This window comes from Gigantopelta aegis, chromosome 7, assembly GCF_016097555.1.
Source record: "Gigantopelta aegis isolate Gae_Host chromosome 7, Gae_host_genome, whole genome shotgun sequence".
Taxonomy (NCBI): Eukaryota; Metazoa; Mollusca; class Gastropoda; order Neomphalida; family Peltospiridae; genus Gigantopelta; species Gigantopelta aegis.
The window spans coordinates 41,866,359-41,890,664 of record NC_054705.1 but is presented as its reverse complement, the minus strand read 5'-3'; the positions used below and the strand labels follow the sequence as shown (position 1 = coordinate 41,890,664).

The following is a 24,306-nucleotide window of genomic DNA, read 5'->3' as shown; positions in this document are numbered from 1 at the left end:
GAAGAAAAGCAAATTTGGGGAGGGGGTGAATTTGAAATATATGAGTACATTTTGTACATTGTGACCATTAACAAGGGCACTTCAAGTCGCTGAACTTCAAGCGGGCGGAGTGAGGTGGAGCGAAGTCGCTGAACATCAATCGGGCGGGGTGAGGTAGGGCGAAGTCGCTGAACATCAAGCGGGCGGGGTGAGGTGGAGCGAAGTCGCTGAACATCAATCGGGCGGGGTGAGGTAGGGCGAAGTCGCTGAACATCAAGCGGGCGGGGTGAGGTGGAGCGAAGTCGCTGAACTTCAAGCGGGCGGAGTGAGGTGGAGCGAAGTCGCTGAACTTCAAGCGGGCGGAGTGAGGTGGAGCGAAGTCGCTGAACTTCAAGCGGGCGGAGTGAGGTGGGCGAAGTCGCTGAACTTCAAGCGGGCGGGGTGAGGTAGGGCGAAGTCGCTGAACTTCAAGTGGGCGGGGTGAGGTAGGGCGAAGTCGCTGAACTTCAAGCGGGCGGGGTGAGGTGGAGCGAAGTCGCTGAACTTCAAGCGGGCGGGGTGAGGTAGGGCGAAGTCGCTGAACTTCAAGCGGGCGGGGTGAGGTGGGCGAAGTCGCTGAACTTCAAGCGGGCGGGGTGAGGTAGGGCGAAGTCGCTGAACTTCAAGCGGGCGGGGTGAGGTAGGGCGAAGTCGCTGAACTTCAAGCGGGCGGGGTGAGGTAGGGCGAAGTCGCTGAACTCCTAATGGCCGACAGGACGTTGGATTAGCACCATCGCCAACTCTCGACTTATTAGTCCAAGGCAACGTTTTTCTTCTCCTTGTTGTTTAACGGCACCACTAGAGCACATTGACTTATTAATCATCGGCCACTGGATGTCAAACGTTTGCTACGTCTGACGTCTAGTCTCAGAAAAAAACCCTGTAACATTTTGTTTTTCATTCAACAGAATCTTTTATATGCACTAACCCACAGACACCATAGCACACACCACGGCCTTTGGTATACCAGTCGTCGTGCACTGGCTAGAACGAGAAATAGCCCAAAGGGGACACCGACGGGTATCGATCCCAGACGGACAAGTTATTAGGCGAATGCTTTACCACTGGCTTTCAAGTAATTATACAAAAGCTAATAACTGATGCCAGACCCACCCGACCCCACCCCACCCCACCCCACCCCACCCCACTCCACTTAAAACTCACTCTGGGTGGGAGCCGGCAGCGGGCTGCGAACCCAGTACCTACCAGCCTTATATCCGATGGCTTAACCACGAAATCACCGAGGCCGGTAGATGTAGCAAATAATACGGGTTTCGACATGCCAGGGGTTCCGCAGATCGACTCAGTAATTGTTTGACAATGATACCTTATGGCTACTAGGCTTACTGGTTGCAATTAGATTGAACGATTTTTTACCATGACCCTATACCACTAATGTTTCAGGCATGTCCATCCCGTGTCCTGTCTCTGGATAGCCAGGGACATGAAATTAGATAACAATTTTGAATATGGTAACAATTTCATCGTTTAGATTTGCAAGTCATGACCGCCAGCACAGTACTTTACATTCCGTACCGATGTTTTTTTTCCTTCAGTGTCAGGGCGATGGGAGATAACTCGTACGATCTTGGTTTGATCAGGCTGTAGTTCCTCTCTGACCATTCCTGACAACCAGTGCATCATGACTGGTATACAAAAGACAGGCACGGCGGAAGCAAGTAGATATTGGGGGAGGGAGGGGGTGTCTTACTGAGATCGAGCGTCAAAGCAAAAGTTCTAGTGTATCCGGAGGTATGAGACCAGACCGACAGATAAGGAGAAACCACCAACTGTAAGGGGCCGGCTCCCCCCTAAATTTTGCGATAGTTATAATTTTATTATATATTAATTTTCTCTTTTTTTTTACGATCCCCCTCCAAACCTCCCCCGAAAGTTCCCTTGGCATTCCGACTTATGTCTCTGGGCCCCCTTAAATGGATTTTTTTTGGATCCGCCACTGATAGATGCTGGAATTATGCTGGAATAAAACATTTTACAAAACGATCTGTTGTATATGACCTTGTCAATAACGAGAGGGGCGGGACGTAGCCCAGTGGTAAAGCGCTCGCTTGTTGCGCGGTCGGTTTGGGATCGATCCCCGTCGGTGGGCCCATTGGGCTATTTCTCGCTCCAGCCTGTGCACAACGACTGGTACATCAAGGGCCGTGGTATGTGCTATCCTGTCTATGAGATGGTGCATATAAAAGATCCCTTGCTGCTAATCGAAACAGAGTAGCCCATGAAGTGGCGACAGCGAGTTTCCTCCCTCAATATCTGTGTGGTACTTACTATATGTCCGACGCCATATAACCGTAAATAAAATGTGTTGAGTGCGTCGTTAAATAAACAATTTCCTTGTCAATAACGAGAGTGACAATATCGGGGGAAGACGAAAACGGCAAATATGCATGAACATGTATGACAATTAACTGTGGGGGTGGAATAACAGGTGGTGTTTAATTAATGTTCAGGTGTATAGATGCTGGGATTATGGTTGCCATATGTTAACTCAGTCTTGGTTATAAATGTGCTCAGTATTTTATATATCAAAGACCGGAGTGTAATATACGGGACATTCACACAGGGGACGCCTTTTTTATATCATGGAATATACTACAAGTTATTTATTTCTGAGCCGATTGCTCTCTACATTGCACACAAAAATAGTTCCTTTTTTTCCTCTTTTTTTGTTATTTCCAAAACACTTTTACTTTTCTTCTTACGTCAAACCAAACTGAAATTATTTACCCCCCCCCAAAAAAAAACAAAAAAACAACAAGAAGAAACAAACCCCCTAAAAAACAAAAAAAAAAAAACAACACCCAGGAGCGGCACGTAGCCCAGAGGTAAAGCGTTCGTTTGATGCGCGGTCCGTCTGGGATCGATCCCCGTTGGTGGGCCCATTGGGCTAATTTTCGTTCCAACCAGTGCACCACGACTGGTAAATCAAAGGCCGTGGTATGTGCTATCCTGTCTATGGGATGGTACATGTAAAAGATCCCTAGCTACTAATGGAAAAACTATATGTCGAAATTACCAAATGTCCAATAGCCGATGATTAATAAATCAATGTGCTCCAGTGGTGTCGTTAAACACAAAACAAATTTACCAACAAACCCCCAACCCCAAACATTTTTGGAAGAAGATAGTACGGACTATATAATAATAGTCGCTATTAGAAATTCGCGAAAAAAAATATAGGCAGAATTACGTCCCCTAACCACTAACCACTTCCGGCGCGTTCCGGTTACAGCAAGAATAGCCGATGACCAGAGTTGTTTGTGAATCTTCAGCTGAGAGTTATGCATGCCAGTCCCTGGCATCATAAATGTCCCCACCTATGCTTTAAACATAAAGAATGATAAAAGTAAAAATTAAGTTGATGAAATTGCGTTTTGTTATAATTGACCATGTGTTGAATACAGGAGATGAATCTGGCGAGCTGTCACACACCCTGATTGTTTTGGTTTTCTTGCATGGAAATTTTTGAATTTTTTTTAAAGCTGCAATATCGCCTCACATTAATTATCATGATTTTATTTAAACATACAAACACACCTACAGTTTTAATGAATTGTGTGTGACAGTAACACAGTTGTAATAGATAATAGAAATATATGTTTATAGTGCGTCCCACGGGGAACGCATTTTTTCATACTATAGAATTTATTACAAGTTATTTATTTCTGAGCAGCTTGTTTTCTAAATTATACACAAAATAGTATATTTTTGTTATTTCCAAAACACTTTTATTTTTATTTCTACATCAAACCAAACGTAAATTATTTACAAAAACAACAAAACATTTTGGATGAGGATAGGACGGACTGTATGTAATATTCCGATCAGAACAGTCCCCTTCCCCATGTGCTATATCATGTTTCTTTTTTTCAATGTATTTCCGGGGACGCATGACTCGACCCCTCCCTTAAAAACACCACTAGCCAGTCTAGACTTCCTCTACCCAATTTCACACGCGCCTGTTTGACTAAATATTTTGTTTACTGCAAATCAATTAGGCCTATATACATTGCATTATAAAGTGTAAATTTTGCAGCTAAATATACAATTTAACCTAAAAACATCTACCTATAGTAACAGTACTTGTTTTGTTTTTACATCAAAATATTTGTGTAAACATATTTATGTTAGTCTTGCATGTCGATTGTTTAAGGTAGGTAGATAGATGCCCAACATGTTAAAATGAAGACGTTGTTGTATACATGATTATAAGCGTAAGTGGCAGACAAAACAAAAAACCCTAATATTTTTAAAATACCCCCCTCAACAATTTTACCCACCCCCAAAGAAAATCCCAGTAACAGCATCAAATCTTCCCCCAAATAAACAATAGTCTACAAAACAAAGCCACACACCAGTACACACGCACAACCAAAAACATAACCCAGACTAACACGCACTTTTATCTATGTACATATACCAGTGGCGTAGGAAGGCGGCAAGGGGAGGGGCGCACGCACACGTTGACATACAATACGCACATTTAAAAAATGTTTTATCTATGTACATATACCAGTGGCGTAGGAAGGTGGCAAGGGGAGGGTCTCTCGCATATATGTATGTGTGTGTGCGTGAGCGACCCTCCCCTTGCCACCTTCCTACGCCACTGGTATATGTACATATACTCTGTCAAAAAAGAAACTCATAGGTCATAGGAAAACAAGAAAATATAGTTTTTTGTACAATGTGGCTGATTGACCATATTTGTTAATGTTCCTGGAATGGAATAGCATGCCCAAATGCACCCTAAACAAATTTAACGCACGTTGTGGCACGTTGTGCGACAATTGCAGGTAATCGGCGTGAAATTGTCAGATTTTGGCGAATGCACGTGAAACTCGGGGAAAAGATTGGGGTAGTGATGGGTATTTAACGCTGCAATGCTCGCAATGATGCCTCTTTTCCATTTCGACGTAGACAAGTTAGAAGATGCCAAGACTAAGCCTGACTAATATTGCAATAGGCCGCCTCCAGTTAGGCGAATCGCAGTCAGCAGTCGCACGCCACATGGACGTCCTTGAGAGCACCATTTCACGTCTCTGTGACAGGTACCAGCACTTGCGTCACCGAACTGCCACAGCAACCTGGTTTGAGAAAGGTGTCTGCACAAACCATTCGGAAACGGGTTTACGGGTTAGAAGTCCGTATGTTGGCACCGTCCTGCGACGTCAACATCGACATTAACGTGTTCGCTGGTGCACGAATGTACAGGGGTGGAACTTGGGGAAACTGGCGGTGAGTATGGTTCAGTGACGAGTCACGTTTCGTTCTACAGCGACATGATGGACGACAACGTGTTTACAGAAGCCGCAAAAAATGTTTTACCAACACCTGCCCCGTCCAAGTTGACAGATTCGGTGGAGGGAGTGTCATGATGTGAGGAGTCATCTCATACACCGGCAGAAGTGAACTTGTGTTCGTACAAGGCAACCTGACAGCTGTACGCTAGCGGGATGAAATTCTTCGCCATCACATGCTTCCCATTTTGGATCGACAGAGAGAACTCTTTCAGCAGGACAATGCCAGACCGCATACGACACGTATAACAATGGATTTCCTACAGAATGAGAACATTAATGTGATGCCATGGCCATCAGGGTCGCCAGATCTCAACCCCATTGAACATCTATGGGACGAACTGGACAGACGTGTACGCCAGCGTGACCCGGAGCCTCAGACGCTTCTGCAACTGTCACATGCAATGCAGGAAGAATGGGCTAGGATTCCACGTGCCCGGATTCAGAGACTCATTCAGTCTATGCCAAGGAGATGTCGCGTAGTGATTGCTGCTGCTGGTGGCCACAGAAGGTACTGATTTCAGCGCCATATATATACACACTATGGAATGCTTAATGGTTGTGCATAATATTAATAATTGCAAGTAGATAGTCGATCGTAACTATTAAATTACATATGAAATTGCATACGTTACACGATGTCCGTTATACCTTGTCTGACGATGACACTGGACTCGCTGTTCCAATTTGTTTGCATATTTTCACCAATAATGCATTTTTATTGCATCATCAGTATTCAGTTAAATTTAATATACGTCATGGTGTACGATTTGTTACCTGTGTTTATTCCGCTGAAAAATGTGTGCATGTGTGCTCCCGAAACCGTCTTTATTACCGAGTCAGACAGTAGAAACCTTATGGTTAGGCGAGAAAGTTAATTTCTGTATCGTTAGTTTCATTATTAACTAGCCTACTTCATAGGTCATAGTTAATAATGAAGATAGTGATACAGAAAATCGCAGCTATTCATTTAGTCAAATTAATGTACACTTCCGTTTTCGTACACAGTGATACATACACAAACACATGCATATTAATTGCAAATATCAAAACTTAATTAAGAAGAAGAAAGAAGTTTGTTTTATTTAACGACGCCACTAGAGCACATTGATTTTTTATCTTATCATCGGCTATTGGACGTCAAACATATGGTCATTTTGACACTGTTTTTGAAGAGGAAACCCGCTGTCGCCACATAGGCTACTCTTTTTTCGACAGGCAGCAAGGGATCTTTTATTTGCGCTTCCCACAGGCAGGATAGCACAAACCATGGCCTTTGTTGAACCAGTTATGGATCACTGGTCGGTGCAAGTGGTTTACACCTACCCATTAAGCCTTGCGGAGCACTCACTCAGGGTTTGGAGTCGGTATCTGGATTAAAAATCCCATGCCTCGACTGGGATCCGAACCCAGTACCTACCAGCCTGTAGTCCGATGACTTAACCACTGCGCCACTGAGGCCTGTAAACTTAATTAAGATGCCATTTTAACTACGACCTATATTCCATAATATATATATATATATATATATATATACCAACTATCAGTATTAGAGAGCAATTAACTTAAATACACATTAAGCAGTCCAGTGTCATTGTCAAGCAATGTGTAATGGACACAATTTTACACGTATATATACGATGCACCAATTACCAGCAAATATCTATCTAGTGGAAAAGCACCATGATATCCAACGTTTTGCTCACATAGTTGCCAGGATGGATGCTTGAAATAGTCTGCGATGTAGGAACATGCTAATGATTTGAGAAATGTCAATTTTCATAGAACGATGAATATGCATCAAGGGTAGTCTGGCCAGTCTGAACAGCATTGAAAACGCACCACCAGTTGATGATAACAAATGTGAATGGGGCGTATATCAGCATTAAAAATATCAATGAATATGTACCGTACTACCTTATAGACCATGCATGGCGACGAATAACTTACAAAAACGATTGCCTGAACACTTCATGAAACACAACACCAAAACACAACATATTGCATGCATAGCATGGAACACGTAAATTGAATGTGCAAATCATGCTGATTGGGGCTATAAAAGATGGTCTCTGAAAGGCCAGTTTCATTTATGAAGTAGTATTTGAGGGAACGTTAAACAAATGATGGCAATGTTGACAGCTGAGGAACGTGAACGTGCCTTAGGCATGCTTCAAGTCGGAATTTTGAGTAGAGTCATCGCACAGCGGTTTGGATGCCACCATTCAACAATCACTAGACTCCACAGGAGATACGAGCAGACAGGAACCACCAGGGACGTCCACGTCCAGGCCAACGACGTGTTACGACACCACGACAAGATCGCCATATTGGTCGCCTCCATATTCGTGATCCATTTATTATAGTTTGACACCCAATAGCCGATGTATTTTCCATGCTGGGGTGTCGTTAAATATTCATTCATTCATTCATTCATTCATTCCATATTCGTGACCGAACGCTGTCAGCTGCCAGGACTGCACCATCTGTTCAAGGTCGACGAGGAGTTATCAGCGCAGATACTGTGCGTCGCTGTCTTCGCTCTGCTGGGCTGCGTGCTCAACGACCATATGTTGGTCCTATCCTGACTGATCGACATCGAAATGTATCGTCATTGGAGATGACAACGTTGGCATGGTGTGCTATTCTCTGACGAATCCCGTTTCCATTTAAGGAATGCTGATGGTCGGTTGCGGGTGTGGCGTAGGCGTGGAGAACGTTACCACAATGACTGCCTTGTCCAGACGGATAGTTGGGGTGGAGGTAGTGTCATGGTGTGGGGCGGGATCAGTTATCATCACCGAACAGCACTCCATGTATGTCGTGGCAGAATAAATTCCACCAGGGACCGTCCACGTCCAGGCCAACGACGTGTTACGACACCACGACAAGATCGTCATATTGTTCGCCTCCATATTCGTGATCGAACGCTGCCGAGACGGCACCAACTGTTCAAGGTCGACGAGGGGTTATCAACGCAGACACTGTGCGTCGCTGTCTTCGCTCTGCTGGGCTGCGTGCTCAACGACCATATGTTGGACCTATCCTGACTGATCGACATCGAAATGAGCGCCGACGTTTGGCAGGAAGGTATTGTCATTGGAGATTACAACGTTGACATGGTGTGCTATTCCCTGACGAATCCCGTTTTTATTTAAGGAATGCTGATGGTCAGTTGCGGGTGTGGCGTAGGCGTGGAGAACGTTACCACAATGACTGCCTTGTCCAGATGGATCGATGGGGTGGAGAGAGTGTCATGGTGTGGGGCGGGATCAGTTATCATCACCGAATAGCACTCCATGTTTGCCATGGTAGAATGAATGTCATTTACTACCAGGATAACGTCTTGCAAAATCACGTCGTTCCCTTCTTTCATCAGCATCGGGATATGCAAACATTTCAGCAAGACAACGCCCGGGCGCACACAGCACGTGTTACAGCACAGTATCTAGCGAACAATAATGTCCCTTTGCTTGAATGGCCAGAACTGTCCCCTGATTTATCGCCAATAGAGCATCTTTGGGATTACCTTGGTCAACGCATCTCACGTCGTCCACAAATGAATAACCTTAGAGCACTGGAAAACACACTACAGGAAGAGTGGAATGCTATCCCCCAGAACACTATTTGCAGACTTATTGGATCGATGAGAAGACGTTGCGTAGCTTGTGTTGCTACAGATGGTGGTCATATGCGTTATTGACTTTTCATTGTAACCCCACGTGTCTTTCATATATAGATGAATTAAAACTAATCAATGATTGTGCATCCTTTTCTGTTTGTTGTCATTATCAATCATCCATCTATTGTTGTTGAAAACAAAACCATTTACTGCTCAGGTATTCTTTTCGAAATCCAAACATTTCTTGGTGGTGTATTTTCAATGCTGTTCAGTATATATCTATGTGTGTGTGTGCCCCATCCCCCTTTACCACCTTCCTACGGAACTGGAATATGTACATTTTCAATGCTGTTCAGTATATATCTATGTGTGTGTGTGCCCCCCCCCCCCCTTTACCACCTTCCTACGCAACTGGAATATGTACATTTTCAATGCTGTTCAGTATATATCTATGTGTGCGAACCGGCCTCGGTGGCGTCGTGGCAGGCCATCGGTCTACAGGCTGGTAAGTACTGGGTTCGGATCCCAGTCGAGGCATGGGATTTTTAATCCAGATACCGACTCCAAACCCTGAGTGAGTGCTCCGCAAGGCTCAATGGGTAGGTGTAAACCACTTGCACCGACCAGTGATCCATAACTGGTTCAACAAAGGCCATGGTTTGTGCTATCCTGCCTGTGGGAAGCGCAAATAAAAGATCCCTTGCTGCCTGTCGTAAAAGAGTAGCCTATGTGGCGACAGCGGGTTTCATCTAAAAAACACTGTCAGAATGACCATATGTTTGACGTCCAATAGCCGATGATAAGATAAAAAATCAATGTGCTCTAGCGGCGTCGTTAAATAAAACAAACTTTACTTTACTATGTGTGCGTGTGCCCGACCCCCCTTTACCACCTTCCTACACAACTGGAATATGTACATTTTCAATGCTGTTCAGTATATATCTATGTGTGCGTGTGCCCCACCCTCCTTTACCATCTTCCTACGCAACTGGAATATGTACATTTTCAATGCTGTTAAGTATATATCTATGTGTGCGTGTGCCCCACCCTCCTTTACCACCTTCCTACGCAACTGGAATATGTACATTTTCAATGCTGTTCAGTATATATCTATGTGTGCGTGTGCCCCCCCCCCCCCCCCTTACCACCTTCCTACGCAACTGGAATATGTACATATGTGCTTATGGGGTGGGGGCTTGTTTTGTAGGATTTTGTTTATTTGGGGAGCAGCTTTGTTGTTGTTACTGGGGTTTTCTTGAGGGGAGTGGGTAAAATTGTTGCAGGAGGTTTATTTTAAAAATATTAGTTTTGTGTTTTGCCTGCCACTTACGCTTTTAATCACCTACCTTAAAAAATTGGCATGCAAGACTAACATAAATATACTGAGAGGCATAAATAACGTAACAGGTATTTTGCTGATATTTTCTTATAGGAACTATATTTCATCTATATTAAGGTTGCAAACAAATGATATATTGGTAACAACTGTAACTGAAAGAAGATATTGTTCAAATTGGGAATTTAAAAAAATAAAAAGTGGTTTTAAACAAAAAACACAGCTTGATTTTTTAGCAAAAAATCTGCAATTTTTTAACATTACTTGCCGTGCAATATTAAAAAAAAGACAGAAAACACATTTTTTTTTTGCTTTTATAGGGAGACGAGAGCAGGCAATGCACATGCAACAAGATTTTCATATACAATGCTATGTTGTTGCAATAAACACCCAAGTTATGCTTTTTACTGAAAACTCATTGTATTCAATTGTTCAATTTTAACAGCAATTGAAAACTGCTTTAGACATTATACTTTTTTTCTCTGCAAAGGCTGTAAGAGTAATACATTATAAATTAAAAAACCTAAATACGGGTATTTTACAAATGTGGATTTCTAAAACCAGATGCAGCAAGAAATAATTATGACTCACTTAACATACCTGTACAAGTGTATTTTTATATAGTGAGTACAGTATAAAAAAGTATGTCTAAAGCAGTTTTCAATTGCTGTTAAAATTCATTATCAGTGGAAATCATGGAAAGTCATGAATGTTCTTGGTAAATAAGGGTATGAACCATGATTAAGGTAATTTGCAGTGGACTTTTCTTAATATAAGTACTGAAAAGCTGAATATTTAGATATCGGTATGTCAAATACATTTATGTTAATACAGGCTCAGTGAAATCAGAATTCCTATTAAATTATGTCATTTTGTACACACAAAGTAAATTATTTACATTAAAACATTATGAATACCACTATAATTTCTAATTTCATGTAAATGTGCATGAAAAAGCATTGTTATATTTCTACTTTTAATTAATATTTTAAATTTCCTATTTATTTTTTATCATTTGAAAATTTTATATTTATTTCTATAATTATATGTATGTATATTGATTAAAAAAAAATGTATTACATGTATACACCGGAAGTAAACAGTGAAGAATGGAACGTGGCGTTTTACAAATTAAAACTTTATTAAATGCTGTTACCGTTTTTTTTTTAATTGCAATCAAGTATTATCAGTCAAATATGTACACATTTAATGGTTTTGGCATGGTGCATATATGATAGAAAGTGGCAAGAACGGTAGGGAGTAGCCTACATGGTTGGGGTAAACCCACGATTTGACTGAACATTATTTAAAAAAAAAAAAATCTTCTTTTTGTTAAGCACCAACTACGGAATTTCGTAGATTTTTATTATTTACTATCATTTTTAGTTTAAAGTGAATATAGGTACAACACCAATTAACTTAACACTAATTGCATTAATTCCAAGAGATACATTACATGCAGTATTCACACATGGCTTGTTTCATGTTCAATATATGATCACAATTACTTGCTTAGCATGTACATGTATTTGATAAGTATATACTAGTAAACAATAACTATCTGGTATTTATATTTCCAGTCCAACAGTGTGGGTTTTTTTAATGCCATGCTAGAATTTACCATAATGTAGTGAACATACTCCCCCAAAAAGTAAAATTATTATAACTGTTATACGGCTTAATAGTCACTGCAGAATAAAATGTTGGGCTTTTGCTACTTTTGTCCAAAAAACAAAAAAGAAAGGAACCCCCCCCCCAAAAAAAAAACCCACAACTTTTATTTTAAAAGATAATAAATAAACTGAACAAATATTAAAATTTCCAGTTTTAGGGTATTTATGCAAATAAATTCTAGATTATAATTTGGAAAGTATTTTGTTATGGTCAATTTATTTATGGTTCAGTAGCAAAAACCAAACAGTTTGTTCTATTATTCCTCAAGTATTTAATCAAATCTCACATTGCAAAACAAGCTCTGCAGTCTCTTTAGAATAACCAATAATGAAAAGAAAATGAATATTACACAGGCTACTGATACTGACTCACTGAGGTGGTAAACCCGTGGCCACCGCACAGGCTACTGATACTGACTCACTGAGGTGGTAAACCCATGGCCACCGCACAGGCTACTGATACTGACTCACTGAGGTGGTAAACCCATGGCCACCGCACAGGCTACTGATACTGACTCACTGAGGTGGTAAACCCATGGCCACCGCACAGGCTACTGATACTGACTCACTGAGGTGGTAAACCCATGGCCACCGCACAGGCTACTGATACTGACTCACTGAGGTGGTAAACCCATGGCCACCGCACAGGCTACTGATACTGACTCACTGAGGTGGTAAACCCATGGCCACCGCACAGGCTACTGATACTGACTCACTGAGGTGGTAAACCCATGGCCACCGCACAGGCTACTGATACTGACTCACTGAGGTGGTAAACCCATGGCCACCGCACAGGCTACTGATACTGACTCACTGAGGTGGTAAACCCATGGCCACCGCACAGGCTACTGATACTGACTCACTGAGGTGGTAAACCCATGGCCACCGCACAGGCTACTGATACTGACTCACTGAGGTGGTAAACCCATGGCCACCGCACAGGCTACTGATACTGACTCACTGAGGTGGTAAACCCATGGCCACCACACAGGCTACTGATACTGACTCACTGAGGTGGTAAACCCATGGCCACCACACAGGCTACTGATACTGACTCACTGAGGTGGTAAACCCATGGCCACCACACAGGCTACTCCTACTAATTACTTTGTTTTAAGCATTTTCACTTTAATTGCAGTTATTTGTTTACACCACCATCACAGCATCCTTTGGTAGTGTTTTTGTCAGTAATTTCAGATATGCTTAGTATAAAAGAAAATGCATCCTACATATATATTACACCTTACAAAAGAGATACTCAACTAGTAGGCCCCCTATAGACAGATTAACAAAGGAATAATCAAATATAGAGTTTAACAAATGAAGAAAAGAAAATGTTATTCTGTCTTGTGCCTAAAACAAATTCTGTGAACATGACTAAAAAATATCAGGTAGGGCCAGTCTAAAAAAACAAAAAACAACTACATTTGTACTCTTTTTAACTTGAAATAAATAAAAATAAAATAGGGAAAAATAATTAGGGTAAGTCCTTTTATTTTTAGGTAGGGTCGGTTTCAAGAAACAATTTTTTTTACGCCTTAATGGGCAAACCACATCTTCTTTATTCTATGTCTATATTGTATGTATGCTATTTGCATGTCTCAAACATTGTTTTCCTTCTTCAAATTGTGTATTAGGGGCTGCGAAAGACGTGAGGGCCGATAGGGCCATGGTCTCCTCTTTTTTTCTGTTATTGTGCTCAAAAGTCTGGAGATGCCATAGGCCCTATGTTAACATCTAATATTTAAACTTATTCCGGGTGAGCATGCCTCCCAACACCAGCAGGTTCGGGCCCTCAAATACATCTATTCTCTCTATCTCTCACACACACCACAAGCTTCTAAATGATAGCACACAGCAGTACCCCCCACCATCCCCTTTCAAATACACTCCGCTGGCCTGTACATAATTGTAAAAAAGTGTGTTGTTTCTAAAACACGTTTTGGTTTAGTTTTGTGAAAGTATTGATTAAAAATAAATAAATAAATAAATAAATAAATAATCGACAAGTTACATGATCAATGCCATGGGGGGCGGGGGGTAGGGGGTAGGACGAACCTACAAAATCCATCCCCCTCACCAAAAAGCAGTGAACAAAACACACAAATAAACAAATGTCCACATAGCATACATAAAAGGAAGAAAATATAATATTTCAACTAGATTTTATTCAAAAAATAAATCCACACCGAGAATGGATATGTTTTTGGCAATGACATACAAACGTCTCGTTTTCCAGAGATTCACTGTTTGTGTTTTGTTATATTTTGTCATATAATAGATCCGTTATGCAATCCAGACATTCTTTGTGCAATGCCTCATCGTCTGGCATGACCACTTTTCCTGTTCGTACAGTGGTGGACAAAGTAATTTTATACGACCAGTGGATTCAAATCAAACTACCAAACAGCTGTTTAAAGCGAGACTGTAGGGTGTATAATAATAGGGGGAAATAATTTCTGGGCGTTCACCATTTGGCATATCTTTTGATAAATTTGTTGATAAATGGAGTTTTGAACTTTTCAGATATACTGACTGCATTTCAATTAATGTGCTTTTTTGCAATAAACTGCCCTTTTCAACAGAAAACGACTTTCTCCTCATCTCAAAATCCACATTGCAAAACGACACGCTAATGCATTTTTGTGTCGTTTTGCAATAAAGTGCCGAATTGCAATACATTCTTTTTTTCAAATTTCCGAATCCAACCTACTCTAACATGATCTCTAGGCTCAACTGAAAGAAAAAAAGAACTGTTTTATTTACCGACGCACTCAGCACATTTTATTTAGGGTTATATAGCGTCAGATATATGGTGAAGGACCACACAGAGTTTGAGAGGAAACCCGCTGTCGCCACTACATGGGTTACTCTTTCCGATTAGCAGTGTGACGGAACATGCTCTTAATTTTGTTTTCGCCTGTGGCGATATTAATTGTTTTAGAGGGCCGTGTGCAGTCTCAATATGCACTTAAGCCCAGATGGACCTTGTTACGTAATACCTCTGCGCGACGGTCGGCGAGCTGTACTTTCCAATACACACCCGGACCAGCTGCGCAGGCCATGTGGCCAGTAGTTACGTAATACCTCCGCTAGTTCGGTACGATCGGGGTATATTTGGCGAACTAGGCGACAGTAAGTCTAGGCTTGTAAGAAAAAAACACCGCTTGGTTACTGTGGAAATAAACACATCATAAGATTCGGTTCCGCGTGCTGTCTCCGGACCAGTCTGGGGTTTTATAATAAATAGCTAGGGTTTTAGAGATATCGGCGAGAAACATATTGGAAGGCTTCCAGGGATCGCTGTCCGTCCGGACTGGTAAATATTTTATTTCTGCTCTGTGTATAACCTTGATGTGATTGATGTGACTTTAAATATTTTAATACTGTATTATACCAATATTATTTAGACGGTGCTGCCGGTCATCTGACGCAGTAAACTGTAGGCTTACTGTTCTATATATATAAAGCTTAACCAGTCATCCTAGAGGACCTAGGTAAACTGTAGGTTATTGTCTTTATTGTGTTAGGTACCAGTATTAATTCTGTGTTACAAGGTTACTGAATGAGTAGTTAAGGGTTAATTAAAAATTAACCAGTTAGGAATAGAGTTGTAATTCCTTTATTAATTAAGTTCCCCTGGCAACGTTTCTCAATTATCACACGTTACTGAATGAGTAGTAAGGGTTAATTAAAAATTAACCAGTTAGGAATAGAGTTGTAATTCCTTTACTAACTAAGTTCCCCTGGAAGCGTTTCTCAATTATCACACGTGTGGGTGTTGTGTCACGGTGAAGTGATTAGCATATTGTGTAGACTAGACACCTAGAGATTAACTAATTAAGTGATCAGTTCTGGGTTGTTATTATTTGTTGTTGTTAATTAACTACTGCGGCAGTACATTTGTCAGCGTAGGTTAATACAGATTCCAAAGTGTATGGTGTTTTTGTTGTGTTTTCTAGTGAACTAAACGGGCTATATTACATATACTTTATATAAGATCGTATCTCTGATCATACCTAGACGAGGCACACAAGGGTATAACCGCCCGTTACAGAGAGATCTAATAGATATACAGTTAGGAGAGATATTTTGATAATCGTGTTTCATTCAGTTACGGGTATTATAGGATCCCCGTGACAAGCAGCAAGGGATCTTTTATTTGCGCTTCCCACAGACACAAACCATGGCCTTTGTTGAACCAGTTATGGATCACTGGTCGGTGCAAGTGGTTTACACCTACCCATTGAGCCTTGCGGAGCACTCACTCAGGGTTTGGAGTCGGTATCTGGATTAAAAATCCCATGCCTCGACTTGGATCCGAACCCAGTACCTACCAGCCTGTAGACCGATGGCTTAACCACGACGCCACCGAGGCCGGTCAGGCTCAATTGAATACCACCAAACAAAATTTGTAATATCTTATAAAAAAATTGTTGATCAATGGACTTTTGAAATTTTCAGATACACTGCATTTCCACTAAAGTGCCGTTTTGCAATAAATTGCCTTTTTTCAACAGAAAACGACTTTCTTATCATCTCAAAATCACTGTATGCCTTTAACTGGAGGTGGCGAACAATTTCAAATTCCAACGTTTATTAATAATAGCGTATAATGTGTATCATGTGCAATAAAACTGTCAAATTGCAATAAAAAATAGTTTTATATTATTTCCTATTTCAACTTACTCTTAATATTCCAATGCTTTTTCAACAATAATGATTGAAAAAATAAATATATAGACATGAAAGTCGATAGCGGTTATTTAGGTTACAAGTTTCGGCAAGGGGGGGGGGGGGGATCCGTACACCGAGGTCGATAGAGGTCATTTAGCTTAACAGGTTTGCCGCCGGGAGGAGGGGAGGGAGATATCCGTACACCGAGGGCTCTTATATTATTATTAATGAAAATATAGATATGTCGTAACCTGTAGGTTATCAGACCTGCACGTTGTGTTAATCTGTGCGTGCATGTACGTAAGGTATACTTGAAATATATATAGTCAAACCTGTCCTAGCGGCCACCTGAACTCAGCGGTCACCTGCTTTAAGCGGCCATTTTGGTTACCAGGTTATATATATATATATATATATATATATATATATATATATACTTTGTGTGTATATATATATATATATATATATATACATTTGAGTGTATATAAATATATATATATATATATATATATATATATATATATATATATATATATATATATATATATATATATATATATATATAGTCAAACCTGTCCTAGCGGCCACCTGTACTCAGCGGTCATCTGCATTAAGCGGCCATTTTTTCCCCAATATATATATGAGAGAGAGAGAGAGAGAGAGAGAGAGAGAGAGAGAGAGAGAGAGAGAGAGAGAGAGAGAGAGAGAGAGAGAGAGAGAGAGAGAGACAGAGAGAGAGAGAGAGAGAGAGAGAGTTTTCTATATTAAACCTACTTCATTAAACAGAATAGTATAATTATTTTAAGAACAAAACACACAAAAAAGAGTTATTTTCTTCATTGCGATTTATTGTCAAGATGGTGAGGGGGGTGGTGTGTGTGTGTGTGCGGGGGATGATTGGGGGGGGTAGGGATTTTTTATTTTTTTATTTTTTTATCTTGGTTGTTTCCTGGGTGTGTACGTATGCTTGTTTTGTTTGTTGTTGATTTTGAAGTGTTTCGTTTTCTCGGTTTGTTTGCTCTCTAGATTGTTTTGTTTATTGGCTAGTTTATCGTTTTCTTTTTCTTTTTGTTTTGAGTTTGCATAGATTTGGATTTATCTGAAAGAGGGTGCTGCTTTAGTTGGATGGGGGGGGGGGGGGGGGTCTGTAAGAGGGTGCTGCTTTAGTAGGATGGTGTATGTGTGTGTGTGTGTGTGTGTGTGTGTGTGGGGGGGGGGGGATCGTTTTGTTCTTGTCGTTTTGATTGTTCGTCTTATTCTTTAAGAAGGTTCTTCATTGGTCGGATTTTCATTTCCACTTTCCTCATCGAGTGGTGGTAACCTCTAAACGCTCGCCAGTTTACACCGTTAGCGTAGGAAGTGTGGTTTCCGCTCAGGTAGTGGCCGTTGAGGTTAGATCCATGGCATTTACTATACCACCAACCTCCACCAAATTTGTTAGAACAGCTGTAATCCCAAATATCTTTATCGAGATTTTTGGCACTGAACATGAATCCATTATGACCCGAGAAACTGTCACCTAAAACAGAAAGCAAGTCATTCTTAACAAGCTGTCCGATTTTGTATTTATACTCATATAAACTTCATCAAAATTTCTAATCTGAGCCATCCCTATCCCCACCTCTGTAATCTGAACCATCCCAACCCTCACCTCTGTAATCTGAGCGATCCCTACCCCCACCTCTGTAATCTGAGCCATCCCTACCCCACCTCTGTAATCTGAGCCATCCCTGCCCCCACCCTCAATATCATTTTACAAAATACAAACGCATTCAGTTCCTGTAATCTGGGACCAATTTCAAAAGGGGGCCGCATTTAGCTCAGTCGGTAGAGCGCTCGCATGCAATGCTTGTGTCATGGGATCGAACCAGCTCAGTGGACCCATGATTATCTGATTGGGTTTTTTCCCGTTCAGCATTACTGCTATATCAAAGGCCGTGGTATGAGCTATCCTGTCTGAAGGATGGTGCATATAAAAGATCCCTTGCAGCTATTTGATAAATCTAGCTTTTTTTCCTCTATTACTACGTGTCACACATTACCAAATATTTGACACCCAATAGCCGATGTTCAATAAATTAATGGGTTCTAGTGGTGTCGTTAAAGAAAATAAACAAACAAAATTTCACGAAACATCATAAACCTAGTTTTGCATGTAAACATAAATCTACGACTAAACCATAATTCGTGTTATTGCTAACTGTACTGTACAATTAATATAATTTGAAGAATACATATTTAATTTTCTTTTGTCCTTGCATTGTTGGATTTTCCGAAATGACGTAAGTTTCTGCGTAAAACAGATTCCAAACATATGTAAACGTACGACGGATATAACTGATAGTCACAAAAATAACCTTGTGTAATGTTTTATGAAATTGGTTCCTTAACATTTAAAATCGTATCTCTTTGTGTCTCTCGCGAGAGTACCCATATTCATAATCAAAACTGTAATATGTACCTCCCACCCTCACCTCCGCCCCATCCCCGGTCTTATATCATAACGTATTTAAAGTCATATCTCTGCACAAGAGTTCATGAGATATTTTGACAAGGTCATGACTGTCCTCATGAAACATACATTGTCAAGTGGAGGGTTTCTTTTATATGCGGTTTAGTTTTGGTGTTTTTGTTGGGGTGGGGGTTTAAGAGGACTGTCACTCATAAGGATGATAAACGTGAGTATGTCTTACATTTATTTTGCAGCAGTTGAATAATATGTTTCAACTTAAACACTGGTAGATACATAAGTCACGTCACATACCCGCATCGCCACTGTAGCCCATAACAAAGAGTTTGTAGTAGTCGGTAACAGAACCAATGGAGAAGTATTTGTAGACAGCATACGCTTTCTTTCCTTCCCAATCTTCCAGGTCCACCCTCATTTCACTCGGTCTTTGGTAGGTCAGACGATGGATATTTTCATTGCCTAAATATTGATACAGAAAAAAAATATTATGAAATTAATGATCTTGCGGGGGAAGCACACACACGTACACACACACACACACACACACACACACACACACACACACACACAGTAACACACATACATACACATATACACATACGATACATACATACATACATACATACATACATACGTACATACATACGTACATGCATGCATGCATACATACATACATACATACATACATACATACACATAAAGCGCTCGCCTGATGCCTGGTCGGTCTAGGATCGTTCCCTGTCGGCGGGCTATTTATCGTTCCAGCCAGTGCACCACAAGTGGTATATCAAAGGCCATGGTATGTGCTATCCTGTCTGTGGGATGTTGAATATAAATGATCCCTTGTTACTAATGAAACAAGGTGGAGAAGTGGAGAGAGAGAGAGAGAGAGAGAGAGAGAGAGAGAGAGAGAGAGAGAGAGAGAGAGAGAGAGAGAGAGAGAGAGAGAGAGAGAGAGAGACAGACAGACAGAGAGAGAGAGAGAGAGAGAGAGAGAGAGAGAGAGAGAGAGAGAGAGAGAGAGAGAGAGAGAGTGAGCGGGAGAGAGAGACGGAGAGAGACACACCACCGCATCAATTCTGGAACTTTGGTCTGAAAAGCGACCGCCTGTTTTTTGTGTTCTTTTTTTTTCTTTTCTTGTTTTGGGGGGGGGGGGGGGGGGGCTAAGAAAAGTATTACCTAGCCAAAATTCCTTGGACAAATTGCCGAACCCATTCAAATAGTTTTCCCATGTTCGATAGAAATTTTCAGATCCATCTTCCCTTCGTTGAAATACCTAAAAATAGATATAAAAATAAAACACGTACAAAAATTAGATATGAAAATAAAACTATACACTATATATATATACCAAAAAAGGAGGTTTTTTGTTGGGGTTTTGTTCAGTATAAATACACTGGGGCTTGTGGTTGGTTTCATGTGCACACAAAGAAAGCATATTTTATTTTACTAAACTATTCGTTAGGATGTGAGTTAAATTTTACATAAGATCTTTAAAGCAAATCGAAGAATGGCCTGACAGAAAAAGAAAATTAAAGTCAATATATATATATATATATATATATATATATATATATAGATGCAGCTTTAACGTATCGGGTTATCACTTACCAACCAGCCTCCGCCATCAGTAGTCATATCGCAGTACACGCTTATTGGATTCCTGTTGTCAGTAGGCTGGATTGTGTACACTCCGCTACATCGCGGCGCGTCCTTGTCCATAGCCTCCTTGATCTCGTGACAATCTTTGAATATACAATCATACAGCAGTCGCCATAATTAAAGGTTCATTCTCACGCATATCCTCCTTGATCTCATGACAGTCTTTGAATATACAATCATACAGAAATCGCCATAATTAAAGGCTCATTCTCACGCATATCCTCCTTGATCTCATGACAATCTTTGAATATACAATCATACAGCAGACGCCATAATTAAAGGTTCATTCTCACCAATATCCTCCTTGATCTCATGACAGACTTTGAATACACAATCATACAGCAGTCGCCATAATTAAAGGTTCATTCTCACCCATATCCTCCTTGATCTCATGACAATCTTTGAATATACAATCATACAGCAGTCGCCATAATTAAAGGTTCATTCTCAGTTGCCAATCTGATTCAATTAAGTTCCACTGGTTAACACTGATAGACTAGTAGAGCTGATTTCAATCAGATTGTTGCAGTTGTCAGTGCCATTTAAAAATATATTTTTACATCTATAACTACAAATTAATCGAATGAAGGCTGGAATGTTTTATTTAACGACGCACTCAACACAATTTTTTTTAAATTACGTTTCTATGGTTAATGACCACATATATATTTAGAGAGGAAACCCGCTGCAGCCGCGGCATAGGCTATTCTTTTCGATTATAGCAACAAGGGATATTTTATATGCACCATCCCATACCACGGCCTTTTGTGTAGTGTTTGCTGGAACGACATATAGCCATATAAATCCACCTATGGGGTCGATCCTAAACCGACCTCGCTTTACCTATTGGGCTACATGCACCGTCGTTGGGCCCATTGGGCTATTTTTCGTTCCAGCCAGTGCAGCACGACTGGGATATCAGAGGTCGTGGTATGTGCTATCCTGTCTATGGAATGGTACATATAAAAGATCTGGGGCGAGACCTAGCCCAGTGGTAAAACGCTCGCTCGATACGCGATCGGTCTGGGATCGATCCCCGTCGGTGGACCCATTGGGCTATTTTTCGTTCCAGCTAGTGAACCACGACTGGTATACCAAAGACCGTGGTATATACTACCCTGTCTGTGGGATGGTGCATATAAATGAAGCCTTGCTGCTAATCGAAAAGAGTAGCCCATGACGTGGCGACAGCGGTTTCCTCTCTCAATATCTGTGTGGTCCTTAACTATATGTCTGACGCCATAAATAACGTAAATAAACGTAAATAAAATGTGTTGAGTGCGTCGTTAAATAATACATTTCTTTTTTTTCTTTTATATATAAAATATCCCTTGCTGCTAATGGAAAAATATAGCGGATTTCCTCTCTAAGACTATATGTCAAAATTACCATATAATTAAATGTGCTCTAATAGTGTCGTTGAACAAAACACTCTTTAACATAACATTTTCAAAGTTGTAACTCTGCACGAGACAATATGTCTGCTTCCACGAGTCATGTTCAGATGTTTCGTCGTTGAGAGGACTGCCACTTTCCAAGACGACGTTAAAGTCGCAGACCCTAGTTTCAACACGTGAAGATGAACACTAAAGTTTAGTTCATCCAAAATACAAACCTGTGACACATCTAGATTAATTTACATTAGAGTAAAACGAGAGTCTGTGACACTGAAACAGGGAAATATCCTGTAAAAATAGAATAAAGCTTGCTTTTGTAACCGTTACTTCTCAGAGGTACGAGCGTTTTTTAGAATTATAAAACAAAATGTATTTCGGGGTATTGAAAACACCACGATGGCTAGAAACACATTGGGTGTACGAAAATGGATATTCTAAACAATAAAATGTACATAACGTCTAATTTAAATGATAAAATCCCGGCTGTAATGATAGTAAAAAATACATCGTAGTGTTTGAAAACTAGAGTCTGTCACTTTAACGTGCAAAGGAGCCAGTGCTCCACAACTGGTGTAACACAGGCCGTGGTATGTACTATCCTGTCTGTGGGATGGTGCATATAAACGATCCCTTGCTGCTAATCGAAAAGAGTAGCCCATGAAGTGGTGACAGCGGGTTTCCTCTCTCAATAGCTGTGTGGTCCTTAACCATATGTTTGACGCCATATAACCGTCAACAAAATGTGTTGAGTGCGTCATTAAGTAAAACATTTCCTTCCTTCCTTTTTTACGTGCAAAGGGGGCCATGGCCGTAGCTTCCAACCTTCAGTCACTTTAAATATAAAAATCCTGCCAATTGAGAGGACTTGCCCATTTAAGTAGACGAAGAGAATGGCTATACAGGTTTGACGTACCTTGCGTATGGGTGAGACATGGCTCAGTGGAAAAGCGCTCGCCAAATCCGCGGTTGGTCGATCCCCGTCGGTTGGCCCATTAGGCTATTTCTCGTTCCAGCCAGTGCACCGAAACTGGTATATCAAAGGCCGTGGTATGTGCTATCCTGTATGTAGCATGGTTCATATAAAAGATCCCTTGCTACTAATGGAAATAATTGTAGCGGGTTTCCTCTCTAAGACTACATATCAAAATTACCAATTGTTTGACATCCAATAGCCGATGATTAATAAATAAATGTGCACTAGTAGCGTCGTTAAACAAAAACGTGAACTGATGACTATAAGTTAAAATTACTAAATGTTTCACATCCAATAGCCGATAATTAATAAATCAGTGTGATTTAGTGGTGTCGTTAAACTAAACCCAAACTTTACCTGGCGGATAATGTGCTGAAACAGCCTGTAGAAACAAACACGCCGCTATGATTGCTGCCCCTCGCCACATTTTGGTTTTTCGCTTCTTGTTGCAGTCGTGCTGGTAACTGGAGAACGATGTGTAACAACCAATGACAATGCACCGAATTTATACCAAGTTTTTAATTAACAAAGACCACCTGCTTCATAGCTCTGTGGGTTTTTATTATTATTTTTTTAAATTTTTTTTTATATAATTCTTGCTTCATAACTCTGTGGATTTTTTTTTATATAATTTATTATTAGGCCAAACAAAATAATAGTTGTAGTTCGCACTGGCGTAGGAACGGGGATCAGTAGCGATGTTTTTGAAAACATATTTATAGATGTATGTATGTATATATGTATGTATGTATGTATGTTTATATATATATATATATATATATATATATATATATATATATATATATATATATATATATACACAGAAGTTTTTAACAAGCAGGAGACTTGAATTTTTAATCCCCCCCCACAAAAAAAAAAACACCCCAAAAAAAAGAAAAGAAAAAAAAGAAGTTATCTTGATAAAGGTGCAACTTTTACAATCTGTATTTTAATTATTATTTTTTTTTACCGTCTGTACTGCTAATTAATGGATAATGAAATTTAACCATTTAGAATTCATTCTCTCACAAGTTTGTCTTCCCACTTCATTTAATAACTACTCCATGCAGAGTATTGTTCTGGTAGATTAAATCTACCACGCCATGCGTAGATTACCCAGAGGCAATTAAATGCGTTCCACACTCAGAGTTTCTTAATTG

The 24,306-nt window shown here is 40.4% G+C and overlaps 1 protein-coding gene across 1 annotated transcript; it reads right to left on the bottom strand.

Moving 5' to 3' along the window:
* Nucleotides 1-17,867: 17,867 nt before the first annotated feature.
* On the bottom strand, nt 17,868-23,638 carry LOC121377634 (ryncolin-2-like). The gene is made up of 5 exons (XM_041505701.1): nt 23,504-23,638; nt 20,726-20,859; nt 20,294-20,390; nt 19,409-19,573; nt 17,868-18,163 (listed from the first exon to the last, which is right to left on the bottom strand). Exons 1-5 carry the CDS (start codon nt 23,571-23,573, stop codon nt 17,898-17,900), a joined length of 732 nt encoding a protein of 243 aa, XP_041361635.1. The 5' UTR covers nt 23,574-23,638; the 3' UTR covers nt 17,868-17,897.
* Nucleotides 23,639-24,306: the final 668 nt, after the last annotated feature.